We start from the raw sequence: 23564 nt of genomic DNA, 5'->3' as shown, positions 1-23564 counted from the left end.
TGTATTTTGACCAATTCAATCCGTGTTTTCTAAATATTGTAGACTTCAATTGAACATGATATTTTATCTAGGATGATGAGGTGATTTCTTATAGATGATCTAGTACACCAAATTATTGTTCAATGACTGAAAGGTTTTTTTTTTTTAACTGTAAATAAAACAAAAATTAATAGTGTAAATTAAGATATATTGGTTTTCTTTATGGATTAGCATAACTGAATCAAATTTAAATATTTTGAATGACTTGTAGTTTGATACCATTTCTAAAGAAAAATTGGTTAGATTATTATTTATGTACAATAGGCACATAAATAATCAATAGTTGTAATGGGTTCATTTAACTTTTAAATACTACGTGAAAATACAATAATTATTACAAATTAATTTAAAATTATAATAATTAGTATACAATATAAACCACATAGTCATTCTCAAATCCAAATATACCTTAGCAGAAATTTTATAACAGAACCAACATTTGAATAGTTTACTTTTTCAATAATGAAAAATTCATTCAACTTAAAATTTACAATAAAATATAAATTAACTTATTTACTTTAATGTAAATATATTAATTAATATTATAACTATGATTAGATTAAGTATATAAAAGTTACTAACGTTTTGTAATTTTTTCTCGGGCTGAAAATTAATTTTTAAATTTTATTTATAGAATAAAACAAAATATTTAATAAAAATAAGGTTCATTTATAAATTCAAAAACTTTTCTTTTTATTAAAAAGAGAACTACAATATTACAAATATAATTATTTACGGTAGCGCATTGGTGCTGGTCTTCTCATAAAACGTTCTGGAGTAGTTATGCAAACATCCAAATAATCACCAATAGTAAATCTGAAACATAATTATTAAATAATCAATACATTACTAAATCAAAATATACCCTATTTATTTATTATATTAAAATTACAAAATATGCATTCAAATAACAACTCAATAGGATCAAAAATTGAAAACAAATCCTATTTAAAAAAAAATTGTTTGAAAGATAATTCTTGTATAAAAATTTACTTCATTTAATTTATATTGTAATGGAATAAACATAATTTTATTTTTTTTCCCTATTGTCATTAGTTTTTGATATTTTGAGTTAAATTATTAATTTATTACAATCACTTTGTATATATTATATACAGTAAAGAGTTTGCAAAAATCCCAAATTGTTAATGATATATTTTATTAATATACTATTATACAAGAAAGTAGACACGTGTTAATACTTTTTGTGATCGTTGAAGACATTTTCAATGTAAAATAATTTTTAAGTTGGAATGTTTATAAAAATTTTGTCAAAATACAAGGTGTCTTGTGAGAATTTACCCATTGCGATATCTCCTGAAATAATAGATATCATAATTTTGATTTTTTTAATAAGTTTCACAGGGACAAGAACTACAAGTATTTGATGTTTTAATTTATTTTAATGTTTTGGTAAAAAAGTTAAAAAATATATTTTCAAAAAATAGTAGATAGCCATTTTCTAGAGTTTATTTTTCTGTAAATATTGACATTTCAACATTTTAATTTCATTAATCTCCTGGTTTTTAATATTTTTTCTAATTTCGAAATAAAATATGAAATATTTTATACTATAGTAGTATCAATGTATCAAACATGTCGCTCGCATGTTCGTACGGCTGCCAAACGCTTTCAGTGTATTCACAATTTTTCTCGAAACTAGAAAAATTATTAAAAATCAGGAAATTAATGAAATTAAAATGTTGAAACGTCTTAATTTTCAGTAAAATGAACTCTATAAAGGCTATCTCAATTTTTTTGAAAATAATTAAAAAAATAAATATATTTTATAACTTTTTTACCTAAACTTTAAAATTACATTAAAACATGAAATATTTGTAGTTCTTGGCCCTGTAAAACTTATTAAAAAATCAAAATCATAATATATCCATTATTTCGATTTTCGGGAGATATCGCAATGGGTAAATCCTTATGGGACACCCTGTATATGGTTAGGATTTTTATTTCAACACAATAATTAAATCAGCTATTATATAATATATATTTAAAGCAAGATTTTTCGAACTATAGCTTTTATAGGCATTCTAACTGCAGCAAATCATTCAAAAACAAAATATTGAAATGTATGTACTGAGTGAGTAAATGTAAATTAAAATCTTTGGCCTGCAAATTTAAAGGTTGAATAGTCCTCGATTTAAAGTTTTATGACCCTATTTAAGAGCTTTAAAAATATATAATAACTATAACTTTTATATACCTTGTGTTTCCTAAAGTTTTCGAATCATCTGGAGATCTATTTCCAGCTACAGTATGTCCGATTTCAAATGCATTAAATCTTGAGTTATTATATTCCGGTGATACTAGAACAAAATCAAATGTTGTTCCACGGACTCGAGACTCAATGTTTACCTCTTTAATCAAACCAGTCAATTCACGTAGTGTAGCATCCATCCTAAAAACAAATTAAAATTAATATTGTTTAATACCTGAGAGTAGATAGAGGTAGATAGTCTTATGGAAATGTAAGACTAGAGTGAGCAACCCCATATTGGGAGAGAAAAATAAAAAAATATGAAGTTGTTACTCTAGAAACTAAGAAATATGTACCATGTATATATTTGAAGTTCATTCCCAGGTACGGCGCCACGATAGTATTCCGATAAATTATTATGATGTCCCATTGCACAGAACACTCTTAATAATAATGGGCAAGTCTGAAATAAAAAATATTTATACTTATTAGTAAGCCAATATTATTCGAAGTATTAATATTAACCTTTTCTCTATTAACAGGTTTTTCTTCGACTTTTACAAGTGATTCAACTGCGGCCATTTCTATTGTATCAAGCATAAACTTAAGTACTAAAATGTCATATATCAATAAATATTTACTTGGAAATTCTCAAAAAAAAATTTAAAACACAATACCTGAATTAATTTATTAAGACGTGAATTGTATTCTTTATTTTAACTGTACGAACTATGGAATATGGAATTTAATTCTAATTTCTAATCTATACTCTTACTATTTGTATTATGTACAACATTAAATATAAAAACATTTTGAGTACAGTGTGGCGTTAAGGCCAAAATAAAATATCACAAAATAGTTGTTCCAAAGTCAATATAATTTTTCTAGTGATGGCTAAGCTGAATAAATTCAGTGAACTGATAATATAGATTGATACTTGATAGTGTGATTTTTGATTATATGATCTACCGCGTGTCCGCGTGGTTTAAACGATAATACATGTCAAATGTCAATATTCATTATTCACTATTCACTAGACCTGACATTCAGAGTACAACGAATAACGATTAGTTCAAATTCTAATCCCTATACTCTATAGTAAGGAAAGTGAGTTGTGGTGACTAGTTTTGGTATTTTATTCTCTTCGGTCGGAACAACGTTGTAAAAACAGTTACTAAAAAATGTCTGAATCGGAGCATGAAAGTGAAGAAGAAATGGTTGTTGAAAATGAAAACGACGAAGGCGGCGAATCGTCTGGCATAGTTAATAAAAAAGAACCACGACAAGTTTACTTACCTGGTCATCAGATGCAGGAAGACGAGTCTTTGGTATTCGATCCATCTGCTTACCACATGCTGCATGACATCGATTCCGGTACATTTAGGCGTTGGATAATTTGTTAAATACTATCCTTATTGTTTTAAATGATCTATTTTCTATGATGACTATTAGGTTTGCCATGTTTGAGTTTTGATGTGATCATTGATGACTTGGGCTGTGGCCGTAGTGACTTTCCACACTCTATGTATTTGGTTGCCGGAAGCCAAGCAGAAAAACCCAAAGACAATTGTGTGTTTGTTATGAAGGTACGTACGTACTTTTCTCAATATCCCTAAAATTAAAATTTAAACACTGTATAAATTATTATTAGTGTGAAAAATTGATCTATTATAATATTCTATAATTGTTTGTTTTAGCTATCCAACTTGAATGCAATTAAAAATGATGAAAGTAGTTCATCAGATGATTCAGATGTCGAGTCTGACAGTAGTGATGATGAATCTAATGATCAACCTGTGTTACAGATATCTTCAATTCCTCATTTGGGCACTGTTAATCGAATTAGGGTAAATTACCCACATTTTTATTTATATTTTAACATGGGTTGTGATAATTATATCATAGGTACACTATATTATTAAAATAATGTAGTACATAGTATTAACACATAGTCAGCAAATATTTATTCAGACTGCACTGTAAAGTTTATTTTAAGCATAATAACTATTTACCAACAATGAACAATTATAAAATATATTTATTTTTTTGACACCTAAAGTAAACTAAAAGTACATAACCTACTCTGTTCCTCTATTTCTACCTTGATTGACATCCTCTATATTCTGATCCTTCTACTTAAATGTTTTAACATAATATTCATATAAAATACCCCAAAACCAGTCTTTTTAATCATATTCTCTATAAAATTTATAAAATTGTTTCTTTAATAGAATACTACAGTTGATGACAAAGTATTTGCAGCTGTATGGTCAGAAAGAGGTATTGTCAATATTTATGATTTAAATACTAAATTGAAAGAAGTCGAAAAAGCTAATAGAAATCGTAAAATTGGAAGTGAAGAGAAGAAAAAAAAGTTTGGTAAAGCTGCTCCTAAGAGATTAATGTCTGAACATAAACCTTTATATTCATACTCTGGACATAGAGATGAAGGTTTTGCTTTAGATTGGTCTTCAAAGTCTCCAGGTATTATTTAAATTTTTGTCTTTGATAATATTGAATAAATACTAAATTAATTTTTTTTTTTTTATCAGGATTTTTAGCTAGTGGTGATTGCAAAGGAAATATTCATACATGGAAACCAAGTGAAAGTGGTTGGGTTGTTAATTTACATTCATTAGGGGGGCATAAAGAATCTGTTGAAGATTTACAATGGTCTCCAAATGAAGTTAATGTGCTTGCTTCTTGTTCTGTAGACAGATCGTAAATAAATATATTACATTTTATGTTACCAACAATGTAAATGATCCTACAGCTAAATATTTCTTTACTATTTAACAGACTAAGAATATGGGATACACGGTTAGCACCAAACAAAGCCAATATGTTGACAATTGCTGACGCTCATGATAATGATATTAATGTCATAAATTGGAATAAAAAAGAACCATTAATTGTTTCTGGTGGTGATGATGGAAAACTTATGATTTGGGACTTGAGACAGTTTAAAGTATATACTTTAATATTTATATGACATAGTAATATAATTCTAATAATAAATCATTAAATTAGAAAGATAAAGAACTAGCTGTATTCAAACATCACACTAGTGCTATTACAACAGTCGAATGGAGTCCAGATGATAGTTCTGTGTTTGCTTCTGGTGGTGATGATGATCAAATAGCAATTTGGGATTTAGCAGTTGAAAGGGATACTACTAATGATCAAGATGACATAAAAGTAAATAAACTAAATTAATTAAAAATTAACATAATAAGATGTTTATTTTAATAATTAACATAGTATTATATTTATACCATAAAAGTGTGCAGACCTTGTAAACAGATATTACTATTTTATAAAAAGAGACCTATAAATCTAAAGTATTCCAGTATATTTGACCTATTTAATGCAACAAATTAATAAAAAAAAAAAAAAAAAAAAAAACATTTTATAGCCATACATACTCATACAAGTATTAAATTTATTAATATATTCCTTTTTATGTTGATTACTGAAAAATATAATTTTTAAGCATTTTTTTCTTTATATAAAATAAAATTCACTGATAATTAGTAAAGGTTCTATTATCAAAATACTTAGTTATTTACCAAGTAAAGTAATTATTACTTATTAGGTGCCAAAATAATAAGTAGTGTAAATGAAAGATTACTGGCAATATGAATTGGCTAAAAGGCCTATCTGTTGATTACGAGAGTAAAAAAAAAAAGGTCTTTCTAAAATACCGAGTTTTTATGGGAAAGATCGGGGCCATTTTGATTTTTGCATCTAGTCCAAATTTATATATTTACATCCATTTAATAGAATAATATTGTAAATTAAAAGCTATTCATCTTCTTTTCTTTATTATTACTTGTTATAACTAGGGAACCGATTTTATTCTACCTAAATGCTTATTTTTATTGGAATGAGATATTTTAAATCTGATAAAAAATGTGTACGATTTAGATTTTTCTAATTGAAATAAATCTAAATTTATTTTACATATTTTTACATATTTAGGTATAAATACATATTTTACATATTTGGTAAATAAGTATATATTTTAGTAATTCTTGATTTTTGCCGGCGTTTAACACCATCTTCTTTGTCTAAACAACAAGATATGTAATTTTTGACATAAATAAATTGAATTCACTTCTTCTGATATAGCGAATAAGAATTATGCCTTTATCACGTCTGTTGAAGTATAACGGTCTTTAAGCCACTACAAAAATATTCTCCGACCAAACCGTCGTAATTTTTTATTTGCAAAACCTATAACAATATGTTATTTCTCATTGCTTTATTTTGGGGAATAATATTCATGATTGTATATACCTACATCATTTGTATTACTTTTATCTAATATTTATAGTTATAAAATATTTATTTTTTGTAATTTTCAATACTAATACATTATTTCAATATTCACGTATTTTAGATTTTTTATTCCATATTTCAAGAAAAATTGATACATAAATTGATTTTTTTATTACAATAAAATCCATTCCCTACCTATAACATTTTATAATGACATAAGTAAACAAGTCTTAGGCCTTAGTATTGCCGAGCAGATAAGGTCCAGATCTATGATCAATATGCTGTTAACACTTAATGGTTATAAATGATAAATAACCCTTGGGGACCACTTAAATTGTAATAAGAAGCTGTATTTAGCAGGTTCTACTATGAATTATATTTGGTGTATTATATATTCAATTATTTTATTTAGGAAATTCCACCACAGCTTTTGTTTATTCACCAAGGACAGGAACACATCAAAGAACTTCATTGGCATCCTCAAATTACTGGAGTTCTTATTAGTACTGCACAAACTGGTTTCAATGTTTTCAGAACCATAAGTATATGAAAAAAAATGTATAACAGATAAAAGTATATTTATTATTTGCTTCTATTTTACAGTAATTTTTTTAACATATAATAAACATAACACACACAATTTATATTTATGTTAATATATATATATATTTGGAATGATTCTGTTTCTTTATTTGATGGTTAACGTGTTTTCCTTTTTCACACTACAGTGATTCATGTATGCTAAAAATGAACTCCAAGCTAGACTGCATAGACTAACAAATGGAATCCTATTTTTTTCTGGAATCATTGTATAATTGAATACTTGTAGTAAAGGCCAAACTGCTACACCCACCTGTTTTATAAAATTATAAAATAGAGTTGTAACAACATAATATAATGACATTTATCAATATAATTTTTTAAATAAGACAACAAAATCATAATAAAAAAGCAACAGAAAAAGAGGTTCATTTTTTAAAAACTACAAATATATAAGCAATTGATAACTAATAACTGTTAACTATCAGCTAATTGAAGTTATTATAATTTTTTGGTGGAATGGCTAAAATTGTATAGTCACTTGTCTGATTTTGAAATTGTTTGTTGATGTTTTTCACTGTACAGAATTTAGTTATATCTAGTGAATTCATTATCACTATTTATGTATAAATCTAAACAATTTTGATGTTATAGAACTAAATTGAATATTGATTTTATTTAAAATCGGCAAAAGTGGCAACTTACCATCTCATAGAATTTATACTAGATATTTATGGTTATAATTAAAATTGTACAACGTAAAGTATTTTAAGTACATATATCTTAATATCTATAAACTATAATAAACCACAGAAAAATATTCAAAATTATAGATTTTGATGCTATTATAAATACTATAGTACTTATTCTTGAACAATAGAAACTCGTTTAACCGTCATTCTTTGTTATCCTTTATCATCAAAGAAAAAAAAACAGTTAAAGCGGCAAAACGTCGCTCAAAAAGCTTGATCTTTGAAGAAATAAAAAGAGATGACGGATTATTTTTTTAGTATGTATATTTTATAATATGTTTTTATGCATATATGTTTATTTTAATCTAACTGTGTAATTATAAATTATAACCCACTTGTAAAATATATACGTCTATTCTATTGAAAAATAGCAGTTAACCATCATGGTCCCGACAGTGATGGTTAATCGAGTTTCTACTGTATATCGGTAAAATAAATAAAATTGTATTTTAGATCACTAAAATGTATAGTTGTATAGATAATACAGAAACGCCTTCATATAACTTCAAACTGGCGTTTTTATTGTTTATACTATTTTCAGTTAAATGTTTTTGTGATGAATTAAAAAAAATTTTCCCAAAAATTAATCTCTAATTATTATAATTACTAATCTTAAATTTTTATTTTTATTATATTTTTGTAGGAACTTATTTTTAGCTAAAATTTGATTGTTTTGGGGTATTATTAACAAATATCATAAAATTTGTACCTGATATGTTGGTAAAAATTTTTTTTCTACTTCTTTTTTTGCTTCCTCGACCGTCTTCCCTTCCAGTAAAGACATACCAAAATAAAAGCTCACCATTGCACACGGTGAGTATGTTACTTGCTCCAAAAGTGCCTGATAAATATTAATTTTAACATTATTTGTATAATTTTATTTCTTTAACTGTTTGGTGTTGGTGTTGAATCTTGTTAGCTCACTTTGATGATTGCGCTACGGAGATCATTCTTTGGATATAAGTAACGTGCAACAGTTAGCCATGCATTCAAAGTTGGGGCCACATAAAATGCTCCAAACAGTCCAAACCGAGCAGCTCTAGCAAAGTCAAATTTGTCATCTCCAAAAGCTAATTGCTGTATTAAACATCCGGTTGGCCATATCACTGCATACGAAACCATTCCCCTAGTAACTGGGTAGGCGATTGAAAACTTTACTATTCGGGCGAAGACGGTCGTCATTTTTGAAGATAGTTATTTTTCACGCGGGACCTACAACAATGTGAGCTGTGAGACTGCATGACGGTTAGGAGGTTCTCATTATTTTTATGCGTGTTATTATTTATAGATATGATTGCGGTTGCCAATTACAAAATTGGGCGATCTTGAACAAACCTTGAAATTGACCATTGCCAAAATTGTACGCATACAACTATACAAGTATTATTAAATAGGTACATAATATGTTATTGATTATTTATTTTTAATTTTAAAAATGGAAAAATTGTTTAGGTACGAACAAACGTATAATAGTAATCAGATACCACGCGTCTATGCATAAAATAATAAAATATATTTTTTAAATTTTTTTTAATTATAATTTAATACATACACGGTACCGCAATAAGCATGAGTGTTCAATGAACAATAACAAAGGATATATACATTTGTTGATGAAACTATTTAAAATAATATTAATTATAAACAGCGTTTACTAAAAACATACATTTATCATGATCAAAAGCCATTGGGATTTACAAAAGAAACGTACAAAATATAATATACTCGTACATAGAAGATAATAAATTTATAAATCTTGTACAATAATTAATTAATTTTAAAATGTATTTATTATAGATTTGAGAATATGAAGTCGACTATTGATTTGAATTAGTCCGGAGAATTTCTAAGCGCTGTGGACATCTACTCTGATAGAATAGCCTTTTCCCTGATGAAAATGTGATGCATTCCATTAAGATATGTTTAATACCTAGTCAGTTGGACTCCTCATGAAGGGTGGGTCTTCTTTGTTCGTTCGGAAGCTGTGCAATATTTGTAAATGGCCAATGCGAAGCCTGTTTATTCCTACCCCAAATTTCCTTTTCCTTGACATATCTAATGGATGTGACCAAGTTTAAGTTTTTATAGCTTATGATATGAATAGGTATACAGTATTATAGTAAATCAATAATCAATATTACCATCCACCAGTTGAAATCAAATTATCATCTCTGAAATAATAAAGTTAGTGAAAAATAATATACTTTATGAGAATATTCTATTTATAGATCATGCATAGATACTATTTTAATTATTTCTAATTATTTAAGCTCAAACCATCCGTTATTCATTTTTATTGACAATTGATGAATAAAGTATTATACTTATACTTCAGTATTATAAGTGTGTCATCAGATGGGTGACTGCGGGAATGTAACATTTATCTCAACTTTAAATCGGACAAAATTGTCAACACCATTTTCTTTCTATTATTTTATTAAATTATGCCTACATTTAACATTGGCTACATTAAATTATTATTGATTTTAAAAAAATATACTAGATTCGTTTTTAAATTATCGGTAAATTATATGATAAAATTAAAAATACGATAAACATAGGTACTATTTATCCTTATATTATGTACAAAAGAACAGACCTTTTTTATGTTCCAATTTTTTGATGACATTATTTAACTTTTTTCTAATTTTTTTTCACTGAGATGTTCCAAATACTCTTCTGGGTATTGATTTAAGAATCATTTAGAGAAAAAGCAAAACTACAAAACTAAGCCGGGTAATTCAGTTATTTATTGTATTATAGTTGATTTTTTATTAGAGATAAAGCTTTAATTCATTATTAAAGGAAACAATGTGGTGAAAGTATGCTATTTTGTGAATCGCCCTGTAATATGTGTTACAGTGGAATTCAAGGGGGCTGAGGAGCCTGCTTCGCTAGCCGCTTGTCAATTTATATTATGTATATATAGCCCAAAATCAGTGATAGATCTAGGATTTTTTCATGGGAGGTGCTAAGGTTAAGGTCTCGTATTCTGTATACTCCATCCTGAATGCAAGGTCTTTTTTTAGTTCTCAAAATTAGTGTGCTTTAGTGTTTAATATTCAAATTATCAAAAGGATGAACATTTTCTATATGAGTAGCAACTTTAAAAACAAATCTAAAATAAAAGGTGAGCAAAAAAAGTGGGTATCGCTCTGCTGTATAATAGAATTGGAAATTAGGTCATTATGATGGATGCGTTAAATTTGAATGCAATATAACAATTGATGTTGAATGAAATTTGATTCACCCTAGCACCGGCCCCCTCTGGATCCGCGCCTGCCTAAAATCACATCCTGAATATTATGTTATGATATGAATATAAATAATATAATAATAAATAATAATAATATGAAAAATGTTACCTCCCCCCCCAAAAAAAAAGAAAGAAAGAAAAAGAAATCTTAGATTCGCCACTAATGTGTTGGTTACCTACCGGATTAATAAATTACTTACAATTACACCGATTTTATAGTAAATACTACAACTAGGAATAAGGTTTTGTCACCATAAAATTTAATATTTTCAACTTGATAATAGGTCAATTTACTCTAATACTAAGAGGACGTTATACCTGCATGTGTTGTCTCTGTCTCATTAATGTAGAATATTGTAGATCATAGCAAATTTGCATTCAGCAGAACACATTTTGTGATGTTAGCTTTAATATTACAGTAAATTTACCTATTATAAAATTTAAAGGTAAAAATATTATCAAGGAAATGTCATATGTTTTTTGTTGGTATATTAATTTTAAAGTGAGTTATGAATATTTTGTAATATTTTACATAGCTATAACTCAAGGTTTATAATCTATAATGATATAAGACTATAAACCTTGGCTATAACTCACTTTAAAATGATAATACCAATAAACGCATAAGACATTTTGTGGATAATATTCTTATCTTTAAATTATTGATATTAGGTAAAATTACTCCAATGTTAAAGCTAACATCACAAAATGTGTTCTGCTGAACACAAATTTGCTATGATCTACATTAAAGAGACATAAACTACACATGCGTGTATAACAATAAACAATAAACATAATAACAGAGTAAAACAAATTCTTCTGAACGTTAAATTGTCCATGTTATACGTTTCCAAGATGGTGACAAGTGTTATACGTATGCGGGTATATCGAGTTACGACTTTCTAATAACTAAAAAACTATACTCATTTGAACTTTGAAATCAAAATTTTCAATAATTGAATTTATTGAACAATATGTAGGAAAAAAAAATATGGATATGATCAAGGCCGTCTTTAACCTTTTTGAGACCCTGGACAGTGGTATAATGGGGCCCCTAGTCCCCTACAACTTAGAGTAATATTAATTAATTATTTTTCTTTTTGTAGATGCTTGGATATGATGATCGCTATCGATTGATATCAGTTTATCGCTACACCTCAGTACCTGACGCAGGTATTATATAATAATATAATATTATATTATACATGACTTCAGTACCTCACGCAGTAAACTCAGAGAATCTATTAAACTCTAAGTATTTAAAAGTATGGTCTACACCAGTGGTTCTCGACCTTTTTTATGCTCACTGCACATTTCTTATAATCATACATTTTGACGAAACTCTATAGAAATTAAGTAAGGGAAATTTTTATTTTTAACATCTAATATTATGTGTACCACGTGTTAGACTCTAAACATACAAATTTCAGAAATGCTTGTTTGAATAAAATCGTAATTAGGAGAAAAAAGAAGCGAGTTTATTTGGTGAATTATCATTTATTGTTTTATATAAAATACATCATGTGAAATGTGTTTATGAATAGGTAGTAATATGGTATATTTACCTAATATAGACTTACCTACCTAATACACATCAATAAGTTATGCACCTTCTCAAAGAAATGCAAAATCTCTACATTATATTTAGCTAGGTTTGGTAATTGGAATCAAAAATAGATTTTGTACTTACTTAACTTCAAATTTGAGAAAACATGGGGGGCGATCGCCTCAATCGCCCCCCTCTGGATCCGCCTCTGCATTAATGTATATAAGAATATAAGATATTTTTTATCTGTAGACACTAGACATGACCTTCGTTAGAAATCAGAAAATATAAAATTTTACTGTTTTACACTTACAAAGCTAATTTTAAAAGCAAATTTGGCATTAGCCAATATAAAATAGAGGCACAATAAATTATTTCAAAACTAAATAAATGTTTTAATATTTGCCAATATAAAACAATTTTAATAAATAGTGTGCCAAAAAAGAACTTACAATTAAATTTTCGTCTATTAAATTTACCAATAGTTTATATCCTTGCCATGAAGAGATAGAATAATTTATTAAAAAAAAAAATTTAATTTTCAAGTAGGTAATAATATAATAATAACAGTAAGTAATAATCATAATTATCAATTAAAATTATCAATTATAACCATTACATGACTACTAACAGTACTGAGGCAGATTCCAATGTATCGGCGAAGTTGCAGATACTTATTATTTTTATATACCTATAAATTGTGTCGAAAAATTGAGAGAAATTTAAATAACAAACCTATAGTTAGGGTTACCACCTTTGAAAGATTGCAAATCCGGAGATGAGACGATAAGCAAAAAAAAGTGGTCACCAATTTTATCTTATCTTATGGTGTATGAAAATCATGCTTATCGACAAAATTTATATAATTATATAAATAGTACTAATTAGTAATTTTCGACGAACCGGAGAATAAATTCACCAAACCCATAACTCGTAGATTTATCTGTAAAATAAATTTGAAACCCGTAGAGGTGGCAACCCTACTTATAATAGGAAGAGATAATAATCGAATTTAGTCAGGGCCCAGGGGAATTAATATTAACCATATTATATTTATTGAATCTAGGAAAAAATGACAAGGGTAAAAAACGAAATTTTATAAATAAATTATACAGATATCATATCGAATAGTATACGACACGACAAAAAACGTTAAATGCAGTTAACTTTAAATTTCAAATAGGTATTAATTAAGTATAAATATATTATAAAAAGTCAATTATTTTTAGTTAATTATTAAATTTTCGGACAGTATCGCGTATTCACGTCGAACAATCAAGACGCCTAATGATTTACAAAATATAGTAGAACCTATAGTTTATATCCACAATCTTACCATAACATCCAAAGTCGTAATTTAAATTTTTATTATACTCAATAAGTAATAGGTGTCTGTTCTCTCTATTGTTATTATTATCGTTGCGACTTTGCTCATCAAAACTACATAGGTACCTAGGTATAAAATACGATTACATGTTTAACGATAAAATTTGGTTTATCGCAACCCATGTGTATCATTTTATAGGTACCTATACAAATATATTACTTCTAATAAAATATATATATATATATATAACTTACATATTAAAAAAATTAATATAAATGTAAAGTTTATTTCAACAAGCGTGCTTTCGAATTTCTGTGTAATTTAAAAATAATTTTATTTATGATGACAATTATTTTAATAACTTTTAATCAAAATTAACGTTTTTCACTTAGTCGTTTTTTTCCGTGTCATTTTTTACCCTTGTCGTTTTTTACCGATTACCATATTTATTAGTTGTTGGTAGTTGTGTTCTATATATGTACAAATTTACAATTTATAATTTTAATCGACTCATTTTCAGAGTAATGAACACCAATCTTAGCAAAATATCTGCTTAGTTTATGTATTGATTATAAATACTAGTTTTTAATTAGGTAGGTATTGGAACTTGGGGAGATTAAATTATTTTTCTTTTATTTAAACAATTCTTGGTCTACAGTCTATTAAATTTAACCTATATAAGGTTTAACATAATAAGTGGCTATAACTATAATGTAGGGAATTTCGGTAAAATAATTATTATCCGTCTTTTAACAGATTATTAGATGGAAACGTTTAAGATTTATTTGAAAATACATTTTTGTTGCTGTTAATAATTTATTATTTACAATTACAACAGCACAACTATTGAGGCATTGAACCATTCCCGTGGCTGTAAGATTCACTGGATTATAGTAAAATAAAAACGTCCATATGCCATATAAAGTTTTATATATTTATTTAGCAATTTTTTTTTTTTTTTTTTTAATAATAATATAGTATAGCGTGTGTGCCTATTGCCTAAAATTCCAAAGTCATTTAGGTATCGAAATCCAGGGTTAGGCAAGATACTAAAAAAAAAAGTGTCATGATACGTGCATTTAGCGTACCTAGATACAAGATACATTGTGAATGTAGAAAAGATACAAGATATACACGTATCTATTTATGCTTTGATACACGATACTTTTATATTTCCAATTGAATTTTATTAACTATTAAACATAGAAGGTCTTTACAGTATACACAATACACTATACTGTCCATACTCTATATTCTATAGTAGTTTAGCATTATAACATATAGTATATAGGTCGTAGGTACAATAAAGTCAGAAATATTAAATAAAACAATATTATAATTCAAATTTAAAATTATTACTAATAAATTACTATATGTATTATGTACACACAAAAATGAATAAATTACATAAAAATTACAATTTAAATTTTACTTATATATAATTATTATACATGTGTTTAATTGGTAATGGACTTATAGTTAAAGATAAATATATAAATTTAATTGGTTATAGTTTTATGGTTAGTTTTTAAATTAAATGTTATTTTTATAAATAAAATTTTGATTTCCTTAAAGAAAAATTAATAAATAATAAAAATTATCATTACATATTGTTTCATTTATCTAAATTTTGAAGGTTCTGCAAATCGAATTCAAATTTCTTGGTACTATTCAGTACAAATATTTACAATAATAGTATTTTGTATCAGTTGTATCTTTTGACAAAAAAAAGATACTAGATACTTCTAAAAAATGTACTATGATACATGATACTTGATACCTACTTTTAAATTATGTATCACGATACAAGGTTAAGTTAGGTTTTTATACAAGATACAATATTGTATCTTTGATACTGCCCAACCCTGTCGAAAGTATTGATGTCAATTCGTAGTTGAAATAGTTTGTTTATTTAATATAGCACAAGTAAGTTTTATAAAATGTACAAAAGTGTGTGGCGTGAAGGTGCTAAAGACAGTAGCCAGGGTTTCACTGTTGCGGTTCTTAGAAAAACTGTAGGTACTTAACGAATACAATCAAATCAACGGGTATAATTAATGAATACAGACATAGGTACAGTCAATGGACCATGGATGTATTTAACGGATTTAGTGGTTAATGATTAACCATAAAACTCAGACTTGGGTAGTATTCGGAATACAGTATTTCAAATATCTTTTTGAATACTTTTTACAAATATTCTTAATACAGTATTTGGAATACATTTTTACCGTCTAATCATACTAAAAATAATTTCATTACTTCTTCTGTCATAAAAATTGCTTTTGCACTTGTATATAACTATATAAGCACCTATAATCTATGTATATTTCTATTCAAAATATTTTATAGTAGGTAATATATTATTGTTTTATGCTATTTTTAGTGGGTAATGTTATTTCTAATTTGAAACGTTGAGTTTGTAATTATTATTATTATTGTACTACTTTTTATAATATTAATTAAGTATATTATAATCAAGTATTAATTAATAGTTTTATTTTGTGAGTATAATGTTCCTTTATTAGGTTTTACTAAAAAAGTTGTACATTTTATTACTTAAAAATGAATCACATAATATTATAATTTGAATATAATTTATAATGAATAGATTGCACAATGTTCACTTATAAACACTGAATTGAAAAATATTTTATATTTTTGTTATTGAAATCTAAATCTACTAAAAAAAAGTATTTGAAAATTATTTGGAATACTTTTTATGAAATATTCCAAATACTTGGAAATACTATTATTATAAAGTATTTTACCTAAGTCTGATAAAACCACATAATATGATTCTCATATTGGATAAATTGAAATAGACGCTAATTGAATACAATAATCTTAATTGTTATTCATACATTAAGATATTGGCAACACTTTTAAAATATCATTATGACAAATGATAATATATTGTATGTTTGTCTGAGTTCCGTGAGAATTGTAACTTGTAAGCTCGTTGGAATAGAACTAATATTGAGCTGAAATAATAAAACTTGCTATGAGACTATGTGAGTGCCCCATTTCAGACGTTGATTAATTATGGTTCCAAGATATTAATATATTTTCTAATTTTTTAATTATGTCAGATGAATAATTTTTTTACTTTCTTGATTTTTAATTAAGTAAGAATGGTAATTGGAATGAAAAAAGTCTGAATTTTTAAAACTTAAGAATTTATGGAAAATGATAAAAATGTGACTCAGTTGTAATGAGTAGGTGGATAATAATTAAGCTATCTTTAATATAAAATATAAATGAGAGATCCGAAATCACACCCTAGCGGCATAATGATTTGAATTCACAAAAACGTAGGCGTGAACAGTCTCAAAATTTCTATTTTTTAACTTTTCTTGGTTGATAGCTCATTAAAAAAGGATTATCAAGTAGATACAAAATGTGAGAATAAAAAAATTTTCAAAAAAAAATTATTTAATTTTTCATAGCTAGATTAGGTTAGGTAGATTTTCATTTAGTGTGGTAGATTACAGAAACTGGAGAACGGATTTTGTTATTTGGGGTCTTGTTAGATTCACATAATTGGTTAGGAGAAGTGCTGTGAAGATTTTCAGAATTTTATCTTCAATCATTAACTCACTATAAAGCTATAAAACTGAAAAACATAAAAAACGCCCAATAAAATGTGTTTTAATTTTTTTTTTGAAGCTCAGTAGTGAATTTACTATAAAAGACAAAGTTCTAAAAATCTTCACTGCACTTCTCCTAGCCAATGTGAATCTAACAAGACCCCAAACAACAAAATCTACTCTCTGGTTTCAGAGAATTATTTCACTTATTGAAAATAAAATAAAATACATTATACATACATATTGCATACAATTAATAAATTTCTAAAAATTTTAAATCAAGAATTTACATGCCGATCTTTGACTTGGCAAGCGGTTTTTATTTAAAATTTGGTTTGTAGTTTTTTTCCTAAGTTCTTTAGTTTGTGTTCTTGAATAAATGTATTATTACTTATGTAATAAGTAATGTATTTCTTTTTAATTTAACCTTAAATTATGTTTGAGAATTGAGAAATCATAAATTTACTTAATTAGTACCGCAACTATTAACTCTGAGACACACATACAAAATATATTTAGAGGCCTCAAATTAATATTATTATTTTTTGCTTGATTTTTGTATTAGTAGAGCAATTAATCAGTACTTTTTTAGTATTTTAATTTGTATGGAATAATTTCTGATCTTATACGTACATCATACTAATTAAACAAGAAATTTACCTTATTATTGAATGTATATACTATAGTTATTATATTATTAATGTGAAACTTTATATTAAAACTATTTTCATAAATTATCTTTAAATTAAACACATGCATGATATTTTGTAGATTTAAGGTTTAATTGAAAGCCACTTAAAAAAAATTAAAATATTATTTTTGACATTTCTGTGATTTATAAAATAAATAATAATTGTTATTTATTAACTAATTATATAATAAATAATAATAAACTAGATGCTAACATTATAGCCCATAGGGTTAACATATAATTAAAACAAAACTGAATATAAATAACCATTTTTGTAACAACTCGCTACACTCGTTGCAAAATGTGTAAAATCGAGTTTCCATAAAAACAAAACAATGATATGATCTCGATTATTGATACCTTTATACAACAGATCTATTAATGCATATTATAAAATGCTTAGTACTATTATATTTTGGTGTTAGGCACTTGCATACTATTTATCTCTACTTAATAATTATGCATACAACTAATTTAATTTAAAAGCAACAACCTAAAATCAAAAAATATTCGTAACAAAAAAAATATTGAAAAACAATTTTAAATTTTAGATTTTTATTTTAGGCCCCTTAGAGCTAGATCATAGAGACCCGTGAGCGTGCATACCTTGCACACTCAATAGTTGCGACGCTACTTACTTTACCTATCAACTTCTGCGTTTTGGCAAGAATTTTTCTAGCCATATAGTTTAGAGTATAAGTATTAAAATAGTATCATCTTTCAATAATTTCAGTAAAATAGTTTGATTTTAATCATATCTTACATTTTTCATTATAAACTGTAATTTATACATTGTCATAATTTATTTTACTTTGAAAACGGCGAAAATTGACTAATAGTAGTGTATTATAACTAAATTAAACATTAAAAAAGAGTCATATAAAATAAGTATAAAATAAAATGTATGCATAATATTATATTGTACTTTTAAAAAAATATATTTATATATATACTAACATACCATGTATAAAAAGTTAAATAACTAGGTTAAAAATTAAAAAAAAATTAAATCAATACATAATTCATATTTATAGACATTTAGTGATACAAATTTATATCAAAAGATAATTGCAAACTTTATCAAAGGTTCTATCTGTTAAATTAAGCTCATTTAATCCTACTGCCTTAAAAGCATTACCTAACAACCAAGCACATTCCTCATTTAAATTGATATTTCTATTATTAATTAAAATATTTCTTATTATAGATCCTTCTTCGGTTTTTAATCCAATAAGAAAAGTGAGTGCTGAAGAATTAGTTGAATCCTTAGCTATAATATTACTGAATGTTCTTAAAATAGGCACTAAACATTTTATATCAATGATATCTTCATGTAAGGCGTCCAATAAACGATCTATACATTTTGAATCTTTCAAGGCAGAATCTTGACAACAAGAAATTTGATACACTATCCAAAATGAATCTTTCCATGTACTCAATCGTTTATAACATACATGTAGCAATTTGTTTAAATCATCAATCCTAATAACATAAAAAAAAATAGTTTTATACAATATATTATACATAATAGTTTTAAATGTTTTAATTTTCAAATAATTTTTTCTTACGGTAAATAGTGCAGGTAGGTTTTAAGAAAAAGTCTTAAGGTATAAAAGGTATCAAAAATGATTCGATCACAGGTTGAATTTTGTAAGCGATCAACCAGTGTACCAAAGAAATTTTGATTTTGAAGCAATTTACATGCATCTAGACTAGAATCACTCAAATTCCCAAGAGTCCAGATAGACATAGCCTAAAACAAAATTAATTAATTAATAATTATATAAAACTATAAACAACCTTAATGTAAAAAATAAATTAGAAAATAAAATGTTTAATGAAGGAAAATAAAAATTAATATTTAATAAGAATACTAAAAATGCATAATACAGGGTGTCCCGTGAGGTTTTACCCATTGCGATATCTCCTGAAATAATGGAGATATCATAATACTGGTTTTTAATAAGAGACAAAACTACAAATATTGAAATATTTCATTCTAGTTTCTAAAAGCCCACTACTAGCATCCGGGTTATATGTTTGATACAATGCCACCACTATCGTATAAAATAATTTGCCGTTTTTATTTTTAAACTATAAAAATATTAAAAATCAAGAGATTAATAAAATTAAAATATTGAAAGGTCAATATTTTTAGAAAAATGAATTCTACGGAATGGCTATCTTAAATTATTTTGAAAATGGTTAAAACATGAAATATTTGTAGTTCTTGTCTCTGTGAATCTTATTAAAAAACTAGAATTATGATATCTCTATTATTTCAGGATATCGCAATGGGTAAATGCTCACGGGACACTCTGTATGTATAATATCAAAAGTTCAGAGCTGCGTCATAGAAACACTAGTTATTTTTTTTCAACATTTAACATTACAAGTAATAGAATTATTGTTTTAAATTAAATATTTATCATTTTATTTATTTAAATACATTTAAACAATTTAAAGTGGAAAAACTAATAGGTTGATAAATTAAATGTTATAAAATAAAAATATGAATGAAATCACCATATAGAATAGACTCCTAATTATCTAAGGAAAAGTTAATCCTTAACTAACTAAACTATATTGAAATAAAAAATATTATAATTATTATAAATTAGTAATAAACAAAAAATAAATTATTACATAGCTTTAAACCTATCGTAATGATTTGTTAAACCTATTTGCAATATTGCAATGAAATATAATACGTAAACTTCTCCTCACTCAACAGCAATATCAGACTTTTAGAAAGCACTTGGTAAATTTCTCTTCAAAATCTAGTCTGCAATTTTTATTATTACTCTCCTATTAGTTTATTTTAAGATTCTTCGAGTGTAAATTGTACATTGTATTTATTTACTGTAATGTTATATGTTATTACACAGATAACCATAGTCCATGAATAATCGGGAGTTTATTATTTTTTTAGTAGTTAAAATGTAAATAATTAAGTCATTAACTTACTGATATATTAAAATTCAAATGATTGATGTACATCATCAAGTATGGTGCAACTAATTTTGTCAATTTGTAACATACTTCTCTATCTCCTAAGCCCATGTTACAAAAACATTGAATTGCTGTTAACTGTATTTCTTCATTTTTATCTGGAATTAAATAAAGTAATACTTAGTAGATATATAAAAACAAATATATTGAAATAATAATGATATTAATTTACTAGAGGCAAGATGAAGCAAGGAATCAACGGCCCCTGGAACATTGTAAAACAGTACAATAAAGTCTAAGTAATCCAGAAAACCATTATGTAACAATTTTAATTGTTTAACAGTAATTTGTTTTCCACGTTTAATTTCTAATGCCATATTTTGCATGTCTTCAACAGTCAACTCATTATTTAAACCTTCATCTTCGATTTTAACTCCTCGTCTCGAATTCATAAGTATTTGTTTGTTTAGCTGACGATGGATATCTACATCATAACGAATCTTCTCTTTTACTCGAGCTGTTGAGGCGGAATTCATGTTAATGAGTTAATGGTAACACAATTTAATAAAATGCACAAAATCAAAAACTGTACTGTCCGACTGTGTCAACTGTTAATTGAGTTAGTCATGCCATAGAATTATTCTGTGGTTATGCCTTTAGGCTTCAGTATCAGTCATTCACTATGCAGTAATCAGACATCAGTATGAACTATTGAACTATGAATATGATGAAATCGTTATTTACGTTTTAAATAATAAACCACGGACTAATCTTAGTCCGTGTAATATACTTGGCATAATAATGATAACAGATAAGAATGAAGAATCATTTCCATAGTCCTAAAATAATGTAGTGGTTGCCTATATCATATTCCGCATATAAGTTGCATATGTTAGTCCCTTAAAATAATAATAATTTTAATATTTTATCGAATATATCGACTATGAATAACAATGATAGTCAAGGGCGATCATTAGGGGGTGCAAGGGAGTGATACCCCCCCAGGATAGAAAATGTATTGTTATTTTCTTAGTTATGAATAATGAATTAATTTTTCTAATGATAATATTACTAAAATTTACTTATGATTATGATTGTCACCCCCCTAGGTTTTGACAGATGGGCGCCCTTGATGGTAATCAGAAAAAAAAACCACGGAAAGAAATATATAAAAAAAAAATAGTGGTCCCTTAAACACGATTTAGTGGCCCATGATTGGTCCATTAAATTTTTGTGAACCATTTAATTTAATACATTTTTTATGCAATAGGATTGGACGGATTCATGGATTAGTGTTGTAAATTATATTATTAATTCTAATAATAATTGCTGAATTAAGGATTATATATGTTTGTAGATCGATCTAGACAAAAATGAATATTACACTGCTTTTAGTAATAAGTAATATTTTACTAACACATGATGTATTGACGTAGGTACACATAAGTGATAAGTAATATTATAATGTATAGGTAGGTAATGCCTACAGTATAGGTACACTAAAAATCGCGTGATTTAACAATTTGCGAAAAACTATTGTTATTATTGCACAATGCCGCAACACGTTACTTATATTATACAATAACAAATTATATTCAACGCAGGGCCTAAAATTATGTGCAGTAGCAAATTTAAAAGTTTACAGTATTTTTTTTTGGATTTTTTAAATTTTTATTTGATTAATATTCAATGTTGATTGTTGAAAATTATTAATTAGTAGAGCACGGATGTTGTAGTACTAAAAATTAGTAAAATTGATTTCAGTATACACTAAAAAATACCAAAAATTACACTTAAAAGTTAAAGTATTAAAAATTGCATTAAAAAATATAACAGCGTTCTGTTATAAATGTTTTAAATTTACTGCTATCTAAAATTCTGCCAAAAATATAAATATAAATAATTCAGTATTCTAATCGAAGTAGCTGAAGAACAAATTATAACTTTTATAAATTATAAATTATTATTTGCCTTGTTAGAAGGGGGGCTAAAATTATAAACATAGAACAGACCCGCGGAGGATTTCGCTCCCGTACCCCTACGGCCCTACATATAAATTTTACAATTTTATTGTAACATTTATTGTATAAGATGTATATAAAACTTCAAAATTATTTACTTAACGGCATATAATAGGTACATAACTTTTTATCGTTATCGTTATAAAATATTATAAGGTATACGTATAGCTCAATCATTTTAATTGTATTACAAATTTACAATATAAAATGCATACATGAAGCTTAAATGTTCACATAACACATACCTATCGGATATCCTGATTAGGAATTGCGTTTTACATTTTATAATTTTCTCTAATAAATAACCTTAAATTTCTTGAAAAACTTTAAAAAATGTAGGGTGGCAGTACAAGCGCG

The 23564-nt window shown here is 26.2% G+C and overlaps 4 protein-coding genes across 4 annotated transcripts; 1 reads left to right on the top strand and 3 right to left on the bottom strand.

Annotated features, from left to right (window-relative positions):
* Positions 1-30: 30 nt before the first annotated feature.
* LOC113553608 (histone deacetylase complex subunit SAP18) lies at positions 31-3051 on the bottom strand. The gene is made up of 6 exons (XM_026957012.1): positions 2929-3051; positions 2777-2862; positions 2608-2714; positions 2258-2452; positions 776-855; positions 31-148 (listed from the first exon to the last, which is right to left on the bottom strand). The coding sequence occupies exons 2-6, from the start codon at positions 2849-2851 to the stop codon at positions 120-122; spliced, it is 486 nt and encodes a 161-aa protein (XP_026812813.1). The 5' UTR covers positions 2852-2862; positions 2929-3051; the 3' UTR covers positions 31-119.
* Positions 3052-3218: 167 nt separating this feature from the next.
* On the top strand, positions 3219-7176 carry LOC113551553 (glutamate-rich WD repeat-containing protein 1). Its single transcript, XM_026953851.1, has 8 exons — positions 3219-3625; positions 3704-3837; positions 3949-4098; positions 4483-4735; positions 4804-4972; positions 5051-5219; positions 5282-5449; positions 6945-7176. The coding sequence occupies exons 1-8, from the start codon at positions 3433-3435 to the stop codon at positions 7080-7082; spliced, it is 1374 nt and encodes a 457-aa protein (XP_026809652.1). The 5' UTR covers positions 3219-3432; the 3' UTR covers positions 7083-7176.
* LOC113551554 (PXMP2/4 family protein 4-like) lies at positions 7117-9088 on the bottom strand. The gene is made up of 3 exons (XM_026953852.1): positions 8749-9088; positions 8534-8665; positions 7117-7385 (listed from the first exon to the last, which is right to left on the bottom strand). Exons 1-3 carry the CDS (start codon positions 9004-9006, stop codon positions 7221-7223), a joined length of 555 nt encoding a protein of 184 aa, XP_026809653.1. The 5' UTR covers positions 9007-9088; the 3' UTR covers positions 7117-7220.
* A 9329-nt stretch (positions 9089-18417) lies between these two features.
* On the bottom strand, positions 18418-21962 carry LOC113553444. The gene is made up of 4 exons (XM_026956776.1): positions 21419-21962; positions 21202-21344; positions 19803-19987; positions 18418-19716 (listed from the first exon to the last, which is right to left on the bottom strand). The coding sequence occupies exons 1-4, from the start codon at positions 21720-21722 to the stop codon at positions 19287-19289; spliced, it is 1062 nt and encodes a 353-aa protein (XP_026812577.1). The 5' UTR covers positions 21723-21962; the 3' UTR covers positions 18418-19286.
* Between the last annotated feature and the right edge of the window lie 1602 nt (positions 21963-23564).

This window comes from Rhopalosiphum maidis, chromosome 2, assembly GCF_003676215.2.
Source record: "Rhopalosiphum maidis isolate BTI-1 chromosome 2, ASM367621v3, whole genome shotgun sequence".
Taxonomy (NCBI): Eukaryota; Metazoa; Arthropoda; class Insecta; order Hemiptera; family Aphididae; genus Rhopalosiphum; species Rhopalosiphum maidis.
This window is presented reverse-complemented; position numbering and strand designations above follow the sequence as displayed.